We start from the raw sequence: 16,003 nt of genomic DNA on the forward strand, positions 1-16,003 counted from the left end.
AAAGCCACAAGATTCATCTGCAAAACAATGAGCTGCAAGTCATGTTAATGATGCAAGAGCTATCTGATAACACAATCTCTGCATACCCACAAATCGGCATACAGTAGGCTGTGATTTTGTCCACACCCCCTCACTAATCTACGCCTTTGAAGTATTTACTTTGTGCAGGTATCTTTTGCTTAATATACGTCCAATTTACTTTCTATTATGCATCTACACCCATTATTGGTGTTGACTGCTCTAGTTGTGAATGCATTGCCTTAACATCAGTACTGTTTGATAAGTCAGAAAGCAAACTGTAAGCTAAGGCCTATGCAGATATATGGTATTATAGGGCAGAATAAAGTACCTACTGATAATAATCATTAGTAGCAAATTAGACTGATATGTTACATACACAGTAGGTGGCACATATAGAGTTACTTACAGATCTGATTCTATGCATTTATTCAGAGTAGACATATTTTGAGCAATGTAATTCTGATTTACTTCCTTCTCTGCCTTCAACCCAGTGTCTGGCACATATGATCACAATTGTTGTTGACTGCTCCAGTTGTGAATGCATTGCCCTAACATCAGCACATTTATAAGTGTAACCCTTATATGACAAAGGTGTACACTAAAACATCAAATGCGTTTTGTTGATTCCATCAGTCGGATGCAGCAAATACAGCACCATTAATGCTGCTTTATGCCCAACCATCATTCCTGCAGATATTTATAGTTCTTAAAAAGTGAAAAACCAAGTAAACATATACAATAGCCTGGTCATATCAATAACTGCAAGGGTTCAAACCCTCCATTACTTAATTGACAGTGCTGGGCAGTCTGTAAAGTGACCAAGATGGTAGAAAAGATGAAAACAACCTGCTTTTTCTCCATAATTTCTTCAGCACATGGACCTGTCTGCCAGTTATTAGCAATCTTGATGTCTCATTACCAGTTTTATGCCGCATAGAAGACTCCTATGGGAGAGTCTCTTAGAAATGTAACACAGGAAACAGAACCATTGGAAAATAAGGGGGTTATTCAATCTGGGATTCACAGATCGGAATCCCAGGCTGCTTATGCTCTGTTCGACAGAAATTCAACAGGCGGAATTCAATCCTGTCGGAAATAGCGATCAAGATTGAATACCCCCTAATTTGTGAAGATGGGAGTTATATTGAAGATGGGATGTTGTCCATAGCAACCAATCAGTTTCTATCTATTATCTTCTAGAACTGGGGTTCTCAAACTCGGTCCTCAGGACCCCACACAGTTCACGTTTTACAGGTCACCCAGCAGCTGCATTCATTACTCATTGACACATTTAAAAAAAAATCCTCAGGTGGAGCTAATTATTTGCCGTGTGATTCTGTGAGGAGACCTGCAAAACATGCACTGTGTGGGGTCCTGAGGACAGAGTTTGAGAACCTGTGTTCTAGAAGGTGCTAAATGAATAAGATTAATCTGATTAGTTCCTATGGCAATATCCCATCTTTAATAGAACTTCCATCTTATTAAATGTACCCTTAATTGTTCAATAATAGACTATTTGGAGACTAAAAAATACATTCCACATTGGTAACCCAAGGCTCTGTCCACAATGATGTTTTTTTTATGATCCAGCAAATTACAAATCTACCAGTGCTACTTAGACCAGAGATTTCTACCACACCATTCTCGCTTACATTTGTAGATATATACAGTATCTACAGTACATGGGCACATCTATATACAGCCAAAGACGTTATTTACCAAGCCTGGAAAACTCCAGATCCCTATGGTGACTAAAATGAAAGCCAAAGGTTAGGGGATAACCAACAATTCATAAATCAAGTCCCCTCCTCCCCTTAATTAAAATGAACCAATGGCAGAGGTACAATTCTGAGAAATACTCTACCTACACCAATGTATCATGTATAATTCTTACCTTAATATGTTCCATCATTCATACTCATGCATGGTACTTGTTTTATATAGTACTTTAGTAGAAAGAAAAATGCCCTTCATTTTTCTTTCTACTAAAGTACCATTTCGAAAGGGTTGGTGATCCCTTTTCTGCTCATTATCACCTTATCCTAGCTGCTTGCGCTACAGAAACACCACCTATCCTTCTTTTTCATTGTATTTGTTTTATATAGTGTTTGCAAATATTACAAATATCTATTTTTGACCTGTTCCCTACCTCCTATCCTCCTATTTTTCCCTCAAAGTTATATATTTTCTGCCACCCTTTACCATGCAACAATAAAAATGTGAAAAGCACTGATACTGTATGTAAACCAGATTTGTGCTAGAAACACCACAGCAGACAGCGACACCCCAGACAGGGAAGATGAACTGCATGGATTTTCAAAGATAGCAGGTGCTAGAATGAACACTAAATGTAATTTACTCCAACCTATATTTATACGATTGTGATTGTGTAAAGGGAAAGCTATGTTCACAGCATTTAATTCATACAGTAACAGTAGCAAATACATGCATTGACCTGAAATGGTTATAACATAATGTAGCTATGACCTATTCTATCTCATAGCTGAAGGTACTTTTTAATACACTAAAACGAAGAAAAAAAAGGCTTCAAACGTATGTAAATGTTGTGGGAATTGTGCCTTCTGGACTATGAATGGGTGCCCTTTCAACAGTAAATTGCTCTGGGGCCCTGCTGTGAGAGGCACACAAAATGGTCCCTTAAGTCACAGCAATTTAGAGAAAGGTCACAAATTGATCTTCAGTTCGCCCACTGTGCTCCTGTGATCCGCTAACCTCTCTTCTGCCAGCAAAAGACTACTGCAGTTGCTCTTTACCTTGGCCTCACCTGTGTTCCTACTCCCTCTATATAAATAGCTGCACACCGCTTTCAGCTTTAAAGCTCAGTAGTTCTCTCACGCTGCCTAGGTGTTCCTGCTGTGTTGCTTTATACACAACAACCAAAGTGATTTTTACCCAGTGTAACATACAATTTCACACATCAGACTGAATATGAGTATTCGGTTTTTGTGTAGATATAAAGGTAGGAGCTGCATCAATAAAAAAAATGCTGTGTGACAGCCTAAGTGCAGAATTGCAGGTCCGAATCCATTGGCCATGGTTGAAAAATAAAAACGTCACTTCAAAGTATCACAAACTATCACTGTATTAGGGGCAAACCATATTTGTGTAGTTATATGCATGTTTGAAAGTGTATATTTTGCACATGGCATAGTGCAGATGCAAGGGCACATTGATAAAAGATGATTAGGTGCATACTCTATGATACATACACAGTAAAAGGGGTGTGGTATATTTCACCGACAGTCGGGATTCCGACAGTCATTACTCAGACATCGGAAATCCGACTGCACAGCGGGGGGAGCGCAATGAAGCCCCTTGCGGGCCTGCTGCGCTCACCACGCTGCGGGCACCTATTTTATTCTCCCTTTATGGGGGTCGTGGACCCCCACGAGAGAGCAGTCGGGATTCCGACGTCGGAGTAATGAATGTCGGAATCCCGACTGTCGGGGAGACGTCCGGCACCCCAGTAAGAGATATGAAAAAACAAAGTATGCAGCTTTGAACAGTACTGGTTGCTAGTAAATACGCTGTAAGAGGTGCATCTGGAGATGCGCACAGCTCTGCGTATGTGTAAATCTATCTGCATTGATTCTGTGGAGGCGTTTAAGAAGAAATGTGCATCCAATTTATGTCAAAGGTATTTTGTTGAATCCTTCGATCTCTTACAGCCGATACAATTAGCACTGCTTTATGCTAAACCTTCATTTATGCAGCTACTCTCAGTGCGTACAAAAGCAGTACACAGGCACAATAACAAGGTCATTTTAATAACTGCAGGAGTTCAGTACATTGCACTGCAAGAAATCATTTTCTTGTATAATACATGAAAAGCAGATTCCAAATGACCAATGTGTTACATGGGGAAACATGATAAGTAGGAACCATTATTTAGGGTTCACTTCATGCCACGAGGAAGAGATATCAGAAGGCCACAGCTAGTGGTTTCCTGGATTTGAGGTATAGATGTCTCCGGACCTGTAACTGGAGTAAGGCTTTGCTGGAAGCTTAAAGGTTTAATGTAGTTCCTCCTCATAAAAAATATGAATAATATATGGACTGGAAGACAGATTAGCCAGGTTCTAATGCTACTGTAGCATCAGGTAGTTGACTAGATCCAGAAAAGGGAAGTGGAGTATTACCCCAACGGTGGTCTTCTCAAGGGAATCCCACAAGGGCTTTGCTGCACCTGGCAGACCAGTTGTGGCCCCCTGACTAGGTCACCTGGGCTGATGCAAGAGACCGCGATTACTGATATCAGGAGGAGTGGTAGACTGGAACAGTTATAGAACTGGAACTGATAGTGTATTATTGGACTGGAACGGATGGTGAAGTATTATTCTACTGGAATGGGTGGCGAAGAATTATGGACTGGAACTGTTGGTAATCTGCAATGGGAAAGCAGTGCTAACTGAGCTGTAGCCGGAGTGATAACACTGTATTGCTGACCGGGCTGAATCCAGAATGATGACACTGGAGTGCTGACCGGACTGCATCTGGAATAATGACACTAAGGGGTAAATTTACTAAGATGAGAGTAATATCGATCAGGTTCTATCTATCATCTTCTACAAGGTGCTAAACAAATAAGAAGAAAAATGTGATTGGTTGATATGGGCAACATTCAGTCTTCAATAAAACTCCCAACTTAGTAAATTTACCCCTAAATGATACCCATGAAGTGTAGATTGTGTTGCAAGAAAAATGAGAGAACTCAAAGGACACAGTTTCAACCTGACACAGGGAGAGCTGGGAGCTTTATGCCCTCAGGTAACACATGATTGACTGGAGGCGTGAGCTGACACTCAGGCTGCATGGGATTGGTCTGAGATTGAGCAGCTGACACCAAGAAAAATGAAGAATGAAGATGCCCATGCTACCGGACCCAGGCCCAACCGTCGCAACCACGGGGTCTGTGAACATAGCATGCTGCCGTACCGTCACAAGCTGCTTAACAGGTAAAAAACAGAGCTTCTACTGAGCAGCAACCCCTGGGCCAATGACATCTGTCATGCTTTACAGTGACTGTGACTGGTGCATTATTCCATTTCTATGCTAGAACCACTCTAAAAATTTTTTGTAAAACATTAATCTAGTTGCTGCCTATGCCACAGTTCTTACCCAATAAATAAGGTGCATATTGGTTTTACTCACAAAATGCTCAGGATAAGCCCATTTTAACGGAGGGTAACATAACTGCTCCGCAAACCGGAAACTGGCATGCATTAAAAAGGGATATGGATTCAAGGGATGCCAATGTGATAGTGCCTCTTTACAAGGCGTTGCTGAGACCACACTTGGAATATTGTGTTCAGTTCTGGGCACCACACCTTAATCAGGACATAAATGAATTGGAACAGGTACAGAGAAGGGCAACTAAGCTAGTAAAAGGTATCGAATCACTAGAATATAAAGTTAGGTTAACCAGGATGAATATGTTTTTACTGGAGAAACAGAGGTTGAGAGGTGATATGATTAGTATGTTCAAATACAGGATTGGGAATCATATGGAACTGGGACATGATTTGTTCACTTATACCCCTTTCAGACTGAAGTCTGAAAATCCCGGCAAATACACAGCATTTCAAATGCCGGGTCATTTTGCAGAGCAGCAGCCTTTGTTGAAAATGTCTACCCGGTAATTTGCTGAAGAACACGGGTATTTCTTCTTTGTCAAAGGGTCAACCTCGGTCATAAATCCCGTGTCCTCGACCCTGGTCAATTCCAGGGTCGGAGACAAGGATTTATGACCCGGGTGTGCCCTTTCGCACTGAACTGATTTGCCCGGTAATTTAGTTTTCTGTTTGAAAGGGGTATAACAGGCCTCTACTTAGGACACTTGAGCATGTACTGAGCCTCGAGGAAAATAAATTCTGTACTGAATTAAGAGGATTCTTCACCATTAGAGCAGTAACATTTTGGAACTCATTGCTGGTGGGGGTGGTTACAGCAACTACTGTTAATGAATTTAAATCAAAACTGCATGCATTTTTGGCCACTAAGGGAATCCTATAGATATGACTTACTCAAGTCAGTAGTTACAAGTTAGATAGGTTGAACTCGATGGACTAATGTCTTTTTTCAGCCTTAATTACTATGTTACTATGTTACACTTCCTATTAATGGATTTAGTTCAAGCCATTCTAGACTAATGCTTTGTACACACAGTACAATTTGACATTAGATTTTGACTAAATAGTCAAAATTGAATTGGGATCGCACAGAGATAGAACATGTTTTAAGCTTTTTATCTAGATTCGATGCCGATGCGCACTCCTGTTCAGCTCAATTCAAAAAGACAGTGCAGCAATTACTATATATTGCAAATCGAATGTAGTATGAATTGTATGTAAATAGTACAGAGTTAGCAAAGAATGCATATCAATCGAATCTTAAGTCAAATAGCAAAGGAATCTTTCCGTGTGTAAACATCATTAAAGTCGTAGCTGCACATCACCTTGTGAGTGCTTTATTTTTATGTTAATTTTTTTATTGTACAGCCCAAAGTATCCAGTCTACAAAGCCACAAAAGAGATGTAATAACTCTACCCTGCTCTGCAGAATTTTGACTAGCGCCAAGTCCATAAACAAAAGATCCTAGACTGCATGGGTCACCAGGTTCTCCTCTACAAGTACATAATTTAACATTCTTCAGAGATCAAATTATATTTCTTCACCAGTGTTTCCTTACCACCAAGGGATCTATTATACTTTAAAATGACACATGATTAATTAACAGCCATGCAATTCTGCTCCTCAGAGGCAAAATAGTTTGTAAGGAAGAAAAAGAAAAAAGTAATTATGTACTAGTTATATCCATATCTTTTAGAGACGGAAAGTAGTCATAAAAGTTATTTACTACACAATTTGGAGAATACCCAGAATAAATTTGCACATTACATCAGAATATTTTACACAGAAATGCTTGAGACCTCCAGCACAAATAACCACTGCCTTGCAAAGGCACATTGCCATGCCTTATTGTATAAGTCTTGGTGAATTAATAAACACATTCGCCATAATAAAGCCAAATTAGAAATACAATAATAACTGCAGAAATGTTAGCTGTGCCACACTGCTGAAGCCACTTGTCACCCATACATTGAGTTCTCCTAAATTACAGTATGTCCATTCCCACACACAAGTCTATATTTATAACAATGTGTATGTAGGAGCTACATAAACCCCTTAATCTTACTGTATCATTGTAATAGGGGAACATTTCGAAACTCCAGGGAACACTGTTTCTTTCATTATCTTAGTGTTTATTCTAGCACCCGCCATCTTTGAAAACCCATGCAGTTCCTGTTCCCTGCCTGGGGTGTCGCCGGACGCTGTGGTGTTTCTAGCAAAGGACTGGTTTGCATATCAGTGCTGATATACAGACCACACTTCGCTAGAAGCATTACAGCAGACAGCAACACCACAGACAGGGAAGAGGAACTGCATGGTTTTTCAAAGATGGCGGGTGCTAGAATGAACATATCTAATAGTCATTCATTCTTCCCCACAGAAGACACTGCCTTCACCCCTTCCCTCCAAGAAAATACAGCCTACTCTAGTTAACACAGAGCTTGCAAACATACTTTGGGGTCTGCACGTGTGCACGATGGGTTCTGAGTGATCGCTCATATTCCAATCTTGTGAGCAGCATTATTGACATGCTGTGGCATTCGGGGAGGGGATGAGGACAGCGTCAGGAACAGTTCTACAGAATATAAGCGTGTGACCACACTCTGTAGGCATGCCATTGCAGGGTCTGCCCCATCATATGCAGACTTCCTGGTCATGGCTAAGTGACCATTGTGAGCAGGTGATTCAATGTTGCATGTCGGATCGCAGATGCAAGCAGGAGGGGTCAATTTCCTACATACGCCTTCTGCTGTGCTTTGATTTCATTTGCTTTTCAGTTGTTACCATTCTGCTAATCGGAGCAGCTGCAGGTTCAATTGGTGAGAAATGTAAAATGACCTGGAAAGGCAATGAACTGATGACTGAATACAAGGTCCTCTCCCCCTCATAGGAACAGTCATCTATAGGAAAACGAGCAGATACTGTAGATATTGGACAAAATAAAATGTTGTAGCAATTTGCCTGAGAAACCCTTCTGCACCTGGGCCTAAATGTAGTTTTTTAATTTGTGCTTGCATCATAAAAAAAGTAGTAATTAAGCGAATGCTTAATTGTCATCCAAAGTAATTTTTAACCATGATGACAGAGAAGTGTATGACCTGACAGCTCATGTGAAAACAACTATAAATAACTGTAGATAAATCACTGACAGGACAGATGAATTGTTACCTCTGGAGCAATGTAGTCAGGAGTCCCACAGAAAGTCCTGGTTGTAACTCCGTCCACCATATGCTCTTTACACATTCCAAAATCAGCAATCTTTATGTGACCTTCAGCATCTAACATGACATTGTCCAACTTTAAGTCTCTGTATGAAGAAAATAACAGATTAAACCAATTTCAAAAGTAACCCCTATTCCATCACTAGGAAGAGGGACATCAAAAAAGCATGACAAGTCCTACAGAATTTACAGTACATTGTACTGTTCCGAATATTATTTAATTCTACAAATGTCTGCCTCTGTGTGCACTGTAGATGGCAGGAATGTTTTATAAACTGGCCCCCCACACACCAGCAATCTATTGGGGCGTTTGGCAGATAATTGTGTCAATAAATCGCAAATGTACTGTATGGGGTTCACAGATAATAGATTCTGACTGAAAATTGATTGGGATTGGGCAATCAGGTACTTCAACATGTTTCATTTCATAGCTCAATTGGGGCTGTAGATTACTAGTGTACACTTGTTCAACAAGTTGGACCTGATTGACTCGAGATTTATCCTATGTGCAGGAGGATCAATCTTTTACAATCTCTTGGTTATACCCAATGGCACAGGATTGTGCATTGTGTCCTACGCATCAGGCACATAAGATTTTGTCAGATAAATTGACTCAATCCACCTGAATTGGGTCAAATCTCACAAGTGTAAGGGGCCCATTCAGCAATTTGTAAAATGATGAGTCATTCAGGATTGGCAGATTATCGGCAAATCACTGAAGAATATCTGTAATGTATGGACTGAGATTGGTGGATTGGGATATACAGAATATATGAATGGCACATACTGTAACTTGAATTTAACAGCCTGTGTATTCATATCATTATAAAGGATTAGGATATTAGTCTCACTTTACCCATCAATAACTATAATTAGAATAATGCTATCTCAGAGTCAGAATTACAAATGTTTCATTAATTTAGCTAAAGCTGGGTAAACACTAGGATGATGGAAGATTAACGACCCGTGGGAGCGCGTACACACTAGACGATATAGTCAATGATATCGTTATCGTGCATATCAGTAACTTTTATTGGGCAGATTGTACACGCCTTTAGAGTTCCAGTTTTTATTAAGAAAACCGAAAAATGCATACTGTGGTTGTGCTGAATATTAAGTTGTGGTTCTCTTGGATGCTAACAAGCCCCTACCTGCCCCCATCCCCCCATTAAATCTAGCGACCACTGTTTAAATGAAGTTTATACTGCAGGAAAAAGAATAGACATGTCTCCTGGACCATTTACAGGACCCCAGTTCTGCAAAGAAGAGTGGCTCTCACCTGTAAACTATTCCCTTCTTGTGTAAGAAGAACAGACCCACAGAAATCTCTGCTGCATAGAACCTGGGACACAGAATATATCATTAACACATCCTGTGCAGGGAAAATATAATTTCAAACGTGAATAAAAGGTGAAAATCTCTGAAGATTAGAATTTCCTAAATAAATGATTATTACTTTGGATGCGTCATTTATATACTATTCCATGAGTACAACACTGAATGGCTATGAAAGCAACTGTGTGCCGTGACACCCTGGGGTGCCCCAGGACAGTTGCAGGGGTACCTCAGGTTGGTGGTCCAGGACCAACTAAATAATTTATGTCCAGTGTAACAGACCAAATCTGTGCTGGTGGCTACCAATCATAAAATATGTGTACAAACAGAAGTAAATCATTTCCCTCACCACATTACTGAACCCAAGGATGACAGAAACACAACCTACTTAATTTAAAAAAATTGTCTATATTTATTTTGGCCTAGGGGTGCTGTGACAAATTTCTGATACTTTATGGTGCCATGATTCAAAAAAGTTTAGAAATCACTGCACTAGAGCCTAATATTTGGTGTTCACAGCAGCACCAATAAGATAAGACAGGAAAACATTTATGTGCCCTGTTTTTTTTTTTTTTTGGAACGGAAGCAAAATATATGCTTGTTTAATTATACTCATTACACTCCGAGTTTTAATCATGTATTAAAGTCACTTGGGATTGCATGTTCATTCCGGAGATAGTGAAATATGAATACAGCTGTTGAGATTGGTGCTTCAGCTCTTTTAACTGTTGTATTGTAAATTGCATGCAGTGGGTCCATAAGAGACTTATCGGAAGGGGACGGTGGACAGCATGACGACTATGGATTGGCCGTTGCAGGGGTGTGGCTTGAAAGGTCGACCGTGTTTAAGTTGGCAGTTGACATGAAAAGGGTGATGTGCACAAGTTCAACACTGACAAAAGGTTGACATGCAGTAGGGCAAAACGTCAACACAAGCAAAAGGTTTACGTTCGTTTTTCATGTGTTTTTGGTGTCAACATGTGGACACCCAATTAATTCGGCTAATTTCGACATGCTTCAGGCCAGGAGTCTGACTTCACTACCTCTGCGCTCGGCACACTTAACCATTCCCATTCAGAGTCCACGTGGATGTTAAAGTATAAAAAAATCCCCCCAAAATTTTTTCAAAATCATGTAAAACTTATTTCAACCTAGTGCGTGTTGAGCTTTTTCCAATGTTGACCTTGTGCATGGCGACTTTCTGATGTCGACATATCATCCAGATACCCAGTGCAAGATCAGATTGTATTAATTACATCCACTACAATGTTATCTTGGGTTGAAGTTGGGTTAATAAATATTAATGCACATTGCTTTACTATATATCGGTTCCCTTGGGTCAAGGCTCCTATTATCTCCCAATATCTTAAAACATTATCCTTCTCATACTGAAGAAAGAGTCCAACATGAATTTCAGAATGCATACACATAAACAGTGAGCAGAGTACATCTGTGTGACCTTTTGTAAGACAATGGGAAGGGAAAGACGTGTCTAACGCATGATAAATACACTTGACTGTAATGTTGTTCGTGAGAGTTCCTTCACAAAGCAGATTAGGTGCTCTAACTGCTGCATACTAGCCAGAGAACTATTGCTGCTCAGTGATGCCTCCCCCAATACAATCTACAAATCATTTAAACATTTTGAACACACTGTACAGTACAGTCTGTTTTTTATTTAACTGTTGCAGTGCTGCTGGGCAAGAAAATTCTCAACATCCTCACACTATATATGTAAAAACAAATATATATATATATATATATATATATATATATATATATATATATATATATATATATAAAAACCTGTTCCCCACAAAGTAAAGTAACGGAACGACCATCATATTCCAGGCCCAGTGGGCATTCCCATGCTAATGGAGCCATGAGGGACATACGGGCAGCTGACATCACCGGATGTCAGATGCCCGCCCACTTCCCACTTTGCTCAGAGCAACCTTACATATGCGTGCACCTTCCACATCTTTCGATGGTCGTCCTGCAAATGGATGTTTATGTAAAACATTAATTCGCAGTCAGTGCGAATTATTGGGCAGCATACCACCATTCGCAAGGCGGGATCTGGATCACTCGCAATGATGCAAGTTCGCATTCGAGCGAATGAACCAGAATACCCCACCATAAGTAATCATTCACATAAGTTTTTGTCCTATTGCTGCTGTGACCAGATCACTTGAATAGTGATGGAAGGTAGGTATGTTTGCCCAACATTTCTGAGCTATGTGTTTTAAAACCCAAGGAGAATTGAATTGGCTCTGCCGAAATCCTTTGGCTTTTTGCAAAGAGCCAAAAAGGGTCCTGGGGTTGGATGGTAGAAGAGAGTCAGAGTTCTCCATCCATTTAGGCCCAGTCCAGGTCTTTGAGCTATTAGCCTCACAGAACACCAATTAAGGACTTCAGCTGTTTGATCAGCCTGATCAATACTCTCTCACACTGCTTGGGAAGTAGAGACTATGAAATTCCGGAGATATTCCTGCTTGAAAATCCAGGGAGCTGCGCCTGGTAAAAACTGCTTTGAATTGTTGTCCTACAGTATACCGCTTTCACATTGCAAATGCCGTGTCGTACCCGGGATTTGGTCATTTTAAGCCCGCCCGCTGCTCGCACATGCCCTCCTTCGCAGGGCAAATTTGCCCGCACGGCTGCAAATAGATGTTTTGCATAAACATCCATTTGCAGCCTACGGGGCCAGACTGACATCATTCAATGGTTGCCGACCATCACATTATGTGGAAGGTAAACCCAAAACTCTCAGGTGTCTTAGCTTTGCATGTGTCCTGGAGGGAAAAATGGTGGGCAGCTGACTTCCGGTGATGTCAGCTGGCCACCCCCGGCACCCACGTCACTGGGTTATTACCATGGGAACACCCATAATTTTCATGGGAAAACCCATGGCTGATCTCACACTGCACATGCGCAATAAGGAAATGGTGGGCATGGGCCAGATAAAAGGTTTTATGTTACTGACTATACTCAAACAATGGGGAAAATTGAGCATCCTAAAGGGGTGTACACACAGGCTTGGACCAGGAGATTTTGACTAAGCAATTTGCAGCAAAGATGTTAATCAGATCAAGATATAGCTGGCTTCCATCCTCAGCCGCTAACCCATGTTTAGTGCCAAATAAACCAGCCGGGCATCACTATCGCCTGCAGTGTACATACGGGGCAATTCTGGCTAAATTTGTTGGAAATTTTGACTACCTAGTCAAAATCACCTGGCCAAATCGCCCCGTGTGGGCACAGCTTTAGAAAACCCACAAATACATGGAGCGAACATACAAACTCCATACAGGGTGGGCCCTGGTTGGAATGAGCTTACAGTGCTAACAACTGTACCACTGTCCTGCATGCATTTCTAAGGAAGTTACAATTACAGTTAAAAGCAAAATATATTAAACCTTTTATTTTCTACTTTCCAAGACTAGAGTAGTGGTTCTAATAAAAGGCAACTGCCTCTGCTATGAGTGAGCTACTAATGACTTTTTGCCCTTGTAGGTGGACAAGATTACTGCAAATCTACAGTAGTTTGAGATTCAAGCAATTTAAAAGCACTCAGGCCTAATTACATTTAATTGTATATTATTTGCATTTAATGATGCTTCAAAAACTTGACCCTTCATACACTCTGGGGTTGGTTTAATTTTCTGGTGCATTTTCTCCTTCCACCCGTAGATCAGCACAATGAAGTTGGTTACAGTACTTATGTTCTTGAACAAGAGTGATTGAAATCTAAACAACAATCTACAAGATACTGCAACTGTGAATTGTACATCAAGAAAAGACCAATCCATTTAGGTAGATAGTAATTAGGTTGATATGATTAATACTGTAGGTCGATATGAGTTTCTCAATTTTTCCTTAATGTTTAAAAAACTTTTTCACGTTTTAACATCCACATGGACCAAGTGCTGCAGTATTCAAAACGGCACCTTGCCAGAAGGTGTTCCGTGTGCCAAAAGATAAAAATTTACACCCAAAAAAATCCGTAAAAAAGCATATCAACCTTTTCATCCGATGACCATTTTAATGTTGACGGTTTGCTTGTCGGGACCTTTTTTTACATGTTAAGTGGGGCAGGACGGATGGTGTAATGGTTAGCACTACTGCCTCACAGCACTAAGGTCGTGGGTTAAATTCCCACCATGGCATTAACTGTACAGAGTCTGTATATTCTCCTCGTACTTGTGTGGGTTTCCTCCAACATGCCAAAAATATACTGGTAGGATATTTGGCTCCTAACAAAAATTAACCCTAGAATGTCTGTGTGTGCATGTACATGTGGTAGAGAATATAGATTGTGATCTCCACTGGGGCAGGGACTGATGTGGATGTTCAAATTTGCTCTGTAACATGCTGCGGTATATGTGTGCACTAAATAAATAACTGTTAATAAATAAATAATAAATAAAATGTCAACCTTGCGCAGGTTGATCTTTTTTCACTGTCAAACTATTGAACCAAACCCATAGACAGGTATTCAATGCTCTGGCGAGCGCAAGGTAGCGAATCCTGTTTTGGATTCACTGTGCGCTCGCCAGCAAATATCGCTGATCTTGAATTCGTGTGGCTCCCCCAGCCCACACTATTCAATGCGTCAGGGGCTCGCTGCCCCTGACTTCGAATACAGGCGAATGGTAGTGGGGAATGGTAGTGGGGAATGGTAGTGGGGAATGGTAGTGGGGAATGGTAGTGGCGATCCCCCCCCCACCCCCCCCAGCGCGCACAGCCCGCAGCAGCAGTCCTCCAGCTCCGGCAGCCCCAGCGCTGACATCACCGTGCTGTGGCTGCCGGAGCTAAAGGCCTGCTGCTGCTGCGTCCCTGTGGGGGCTCCCGGCATGAGTGAGGGGGGCAGGCGGACGAATCCCTGAGGCGAATCCCCCTTTCCTCCCCCCCCCCCCCCGCACAGCCTGCAGCAGCAGTCCTCCGGCAGCCCCAGCGCTGACATCAAGAGGTCTGCTACTGCTGGAGCCGCATATCTCTCCCCCCTCCCGTCCCCTCTCCTCCCTCCCCTCACCTCACCCCCAGCAGAAGGGCAGGGTGCTGCTGGGGTCGGAGCCGCTGCACTCACTGGTCCCGATTGTGCCTATGTAATGATCGGGACCAGTGTGCAGTGAATATATGAATATTAATGAGCGGCTCCGGCTCCCGGCCCCCTGCTGGCGAATGTGTAAAAAAAAAAAAAAAAAATATTGTTTAAAAAAAAAAAAAAAAAATTGAAAATATATTCATGTGCTGCAAGTATATGAATAAAAATAGCATGCCCTTTCATAGAAAAAATATTCTGATTTTTTAACACCAAAAAAATAAATAAAAACGCTTTAATTTAAAAGAACACATTACAGTTCACCTAAAAAAGATGACGAATGCTAAACGGAGACTCATGGCGAATTTCAATCGACAATGCAGCACTCGAATTGAGCATTGAATACACTGTCTGCGAATTCCACTGAAAACCCCATTGAAAATCACAGGCGAATTGTGGAGAATCATTTTCGGCGAATCGGCAGACATTCGTGGTTCATTTATGGCGAATTGCCTCCATAGAATATGGCGAATTGTTTTTTCTAACAGAAAATTCGCCATTCAACCAGGGAATTGCCAGATTCACTGAAAAAAACGGCGAATCTGAGGCATTGAATACTGGCCATAGTGTATATAGCTCAAACAACCAATGATGATGTCACCATTTTCAGTTTTGTCAGTATTTTCTGAGAATTAGAAATGTAACTGCTTTAGACAAATTACTGACACTAAATACGGAATAAGTATAACTGTAATAATGTACAGTACCATTTACTTCCCCACAGATATATTAAGCCTGTCCTGCACTTCTCTTGTTCCTGACCACGTCAGTGACATACTTGCATGGAGATAGCCTGCGTTACAGAGTATTCTGAGTATTTTGTGATTTTCCAAAAGAAGAAAAAAAAATGTAATTCGTGGAAAAAAGAAAGAATTCACAGAATACAGTACAGGGCTTTGCAATAGTGTTTATAAGTAGTAGGACTCTGTAAATTAGGTGCTTGGACATTGGAATATTGGACAAAATTATATAAATGAATTTTTCCTAAAAATACCTTTTCACAAAATAATACAGATTAATCGTAATCAGATGTAGTGAACATCTACTAATGTAATAATATGTGCTCTGTCACAAGTATCATAGTGAAAGGGTGTGAACTTCTAAATTAACCCTTTCAAACAGAGAGAACACTACAATGGACAGCTGTTCATAAGTCATGCAGGTACAAAAA

The 16,003-nt window shown here is 40.9% G+C and overlaps 1 protein-coding gene across 2 annotated transcripts in view; it reads right to left on the reverse strand.

Moving 5' to 3' along the window:
- The window catches only part of PRKCA (protein kinase C alpha), a 318,854-nt gene that overhangs the window by 21,213 nt on the left and 281,638 nt on the right, over window positions 1–16,003 (reverse strand). For both annotated transcript variants that reach the window (XM_083148198.1, XM_083148199.1), the window contains 2 exons: window positions 9,673–9,735; window positions 8,341–8,479 (listed from right to left, as the gene is read on the reverse strand). In XM_083148198.1, the coding sequence (XP_083004324.1) occupies window positions 8,341–8,479; window positions 9,673–9,735 (202 nt within the window). The remainder of the gene's footprint in view (window positions 1–8,340; window positions 8,480–9,672; window positions 9,736–16,003) is intronic.

Source organism: Crinia signifera, chromosome 6, assembly GCF_055691185.1.
Source record: "Crinia signifera chromosome 6, ASM5569118v1, whole genome shotgun sequence".
NCBI lineage: Eukaryota > Metazoa > Chordata > Amphibia > Anura > Myobatrachidae > Crinia > Crinia signifera.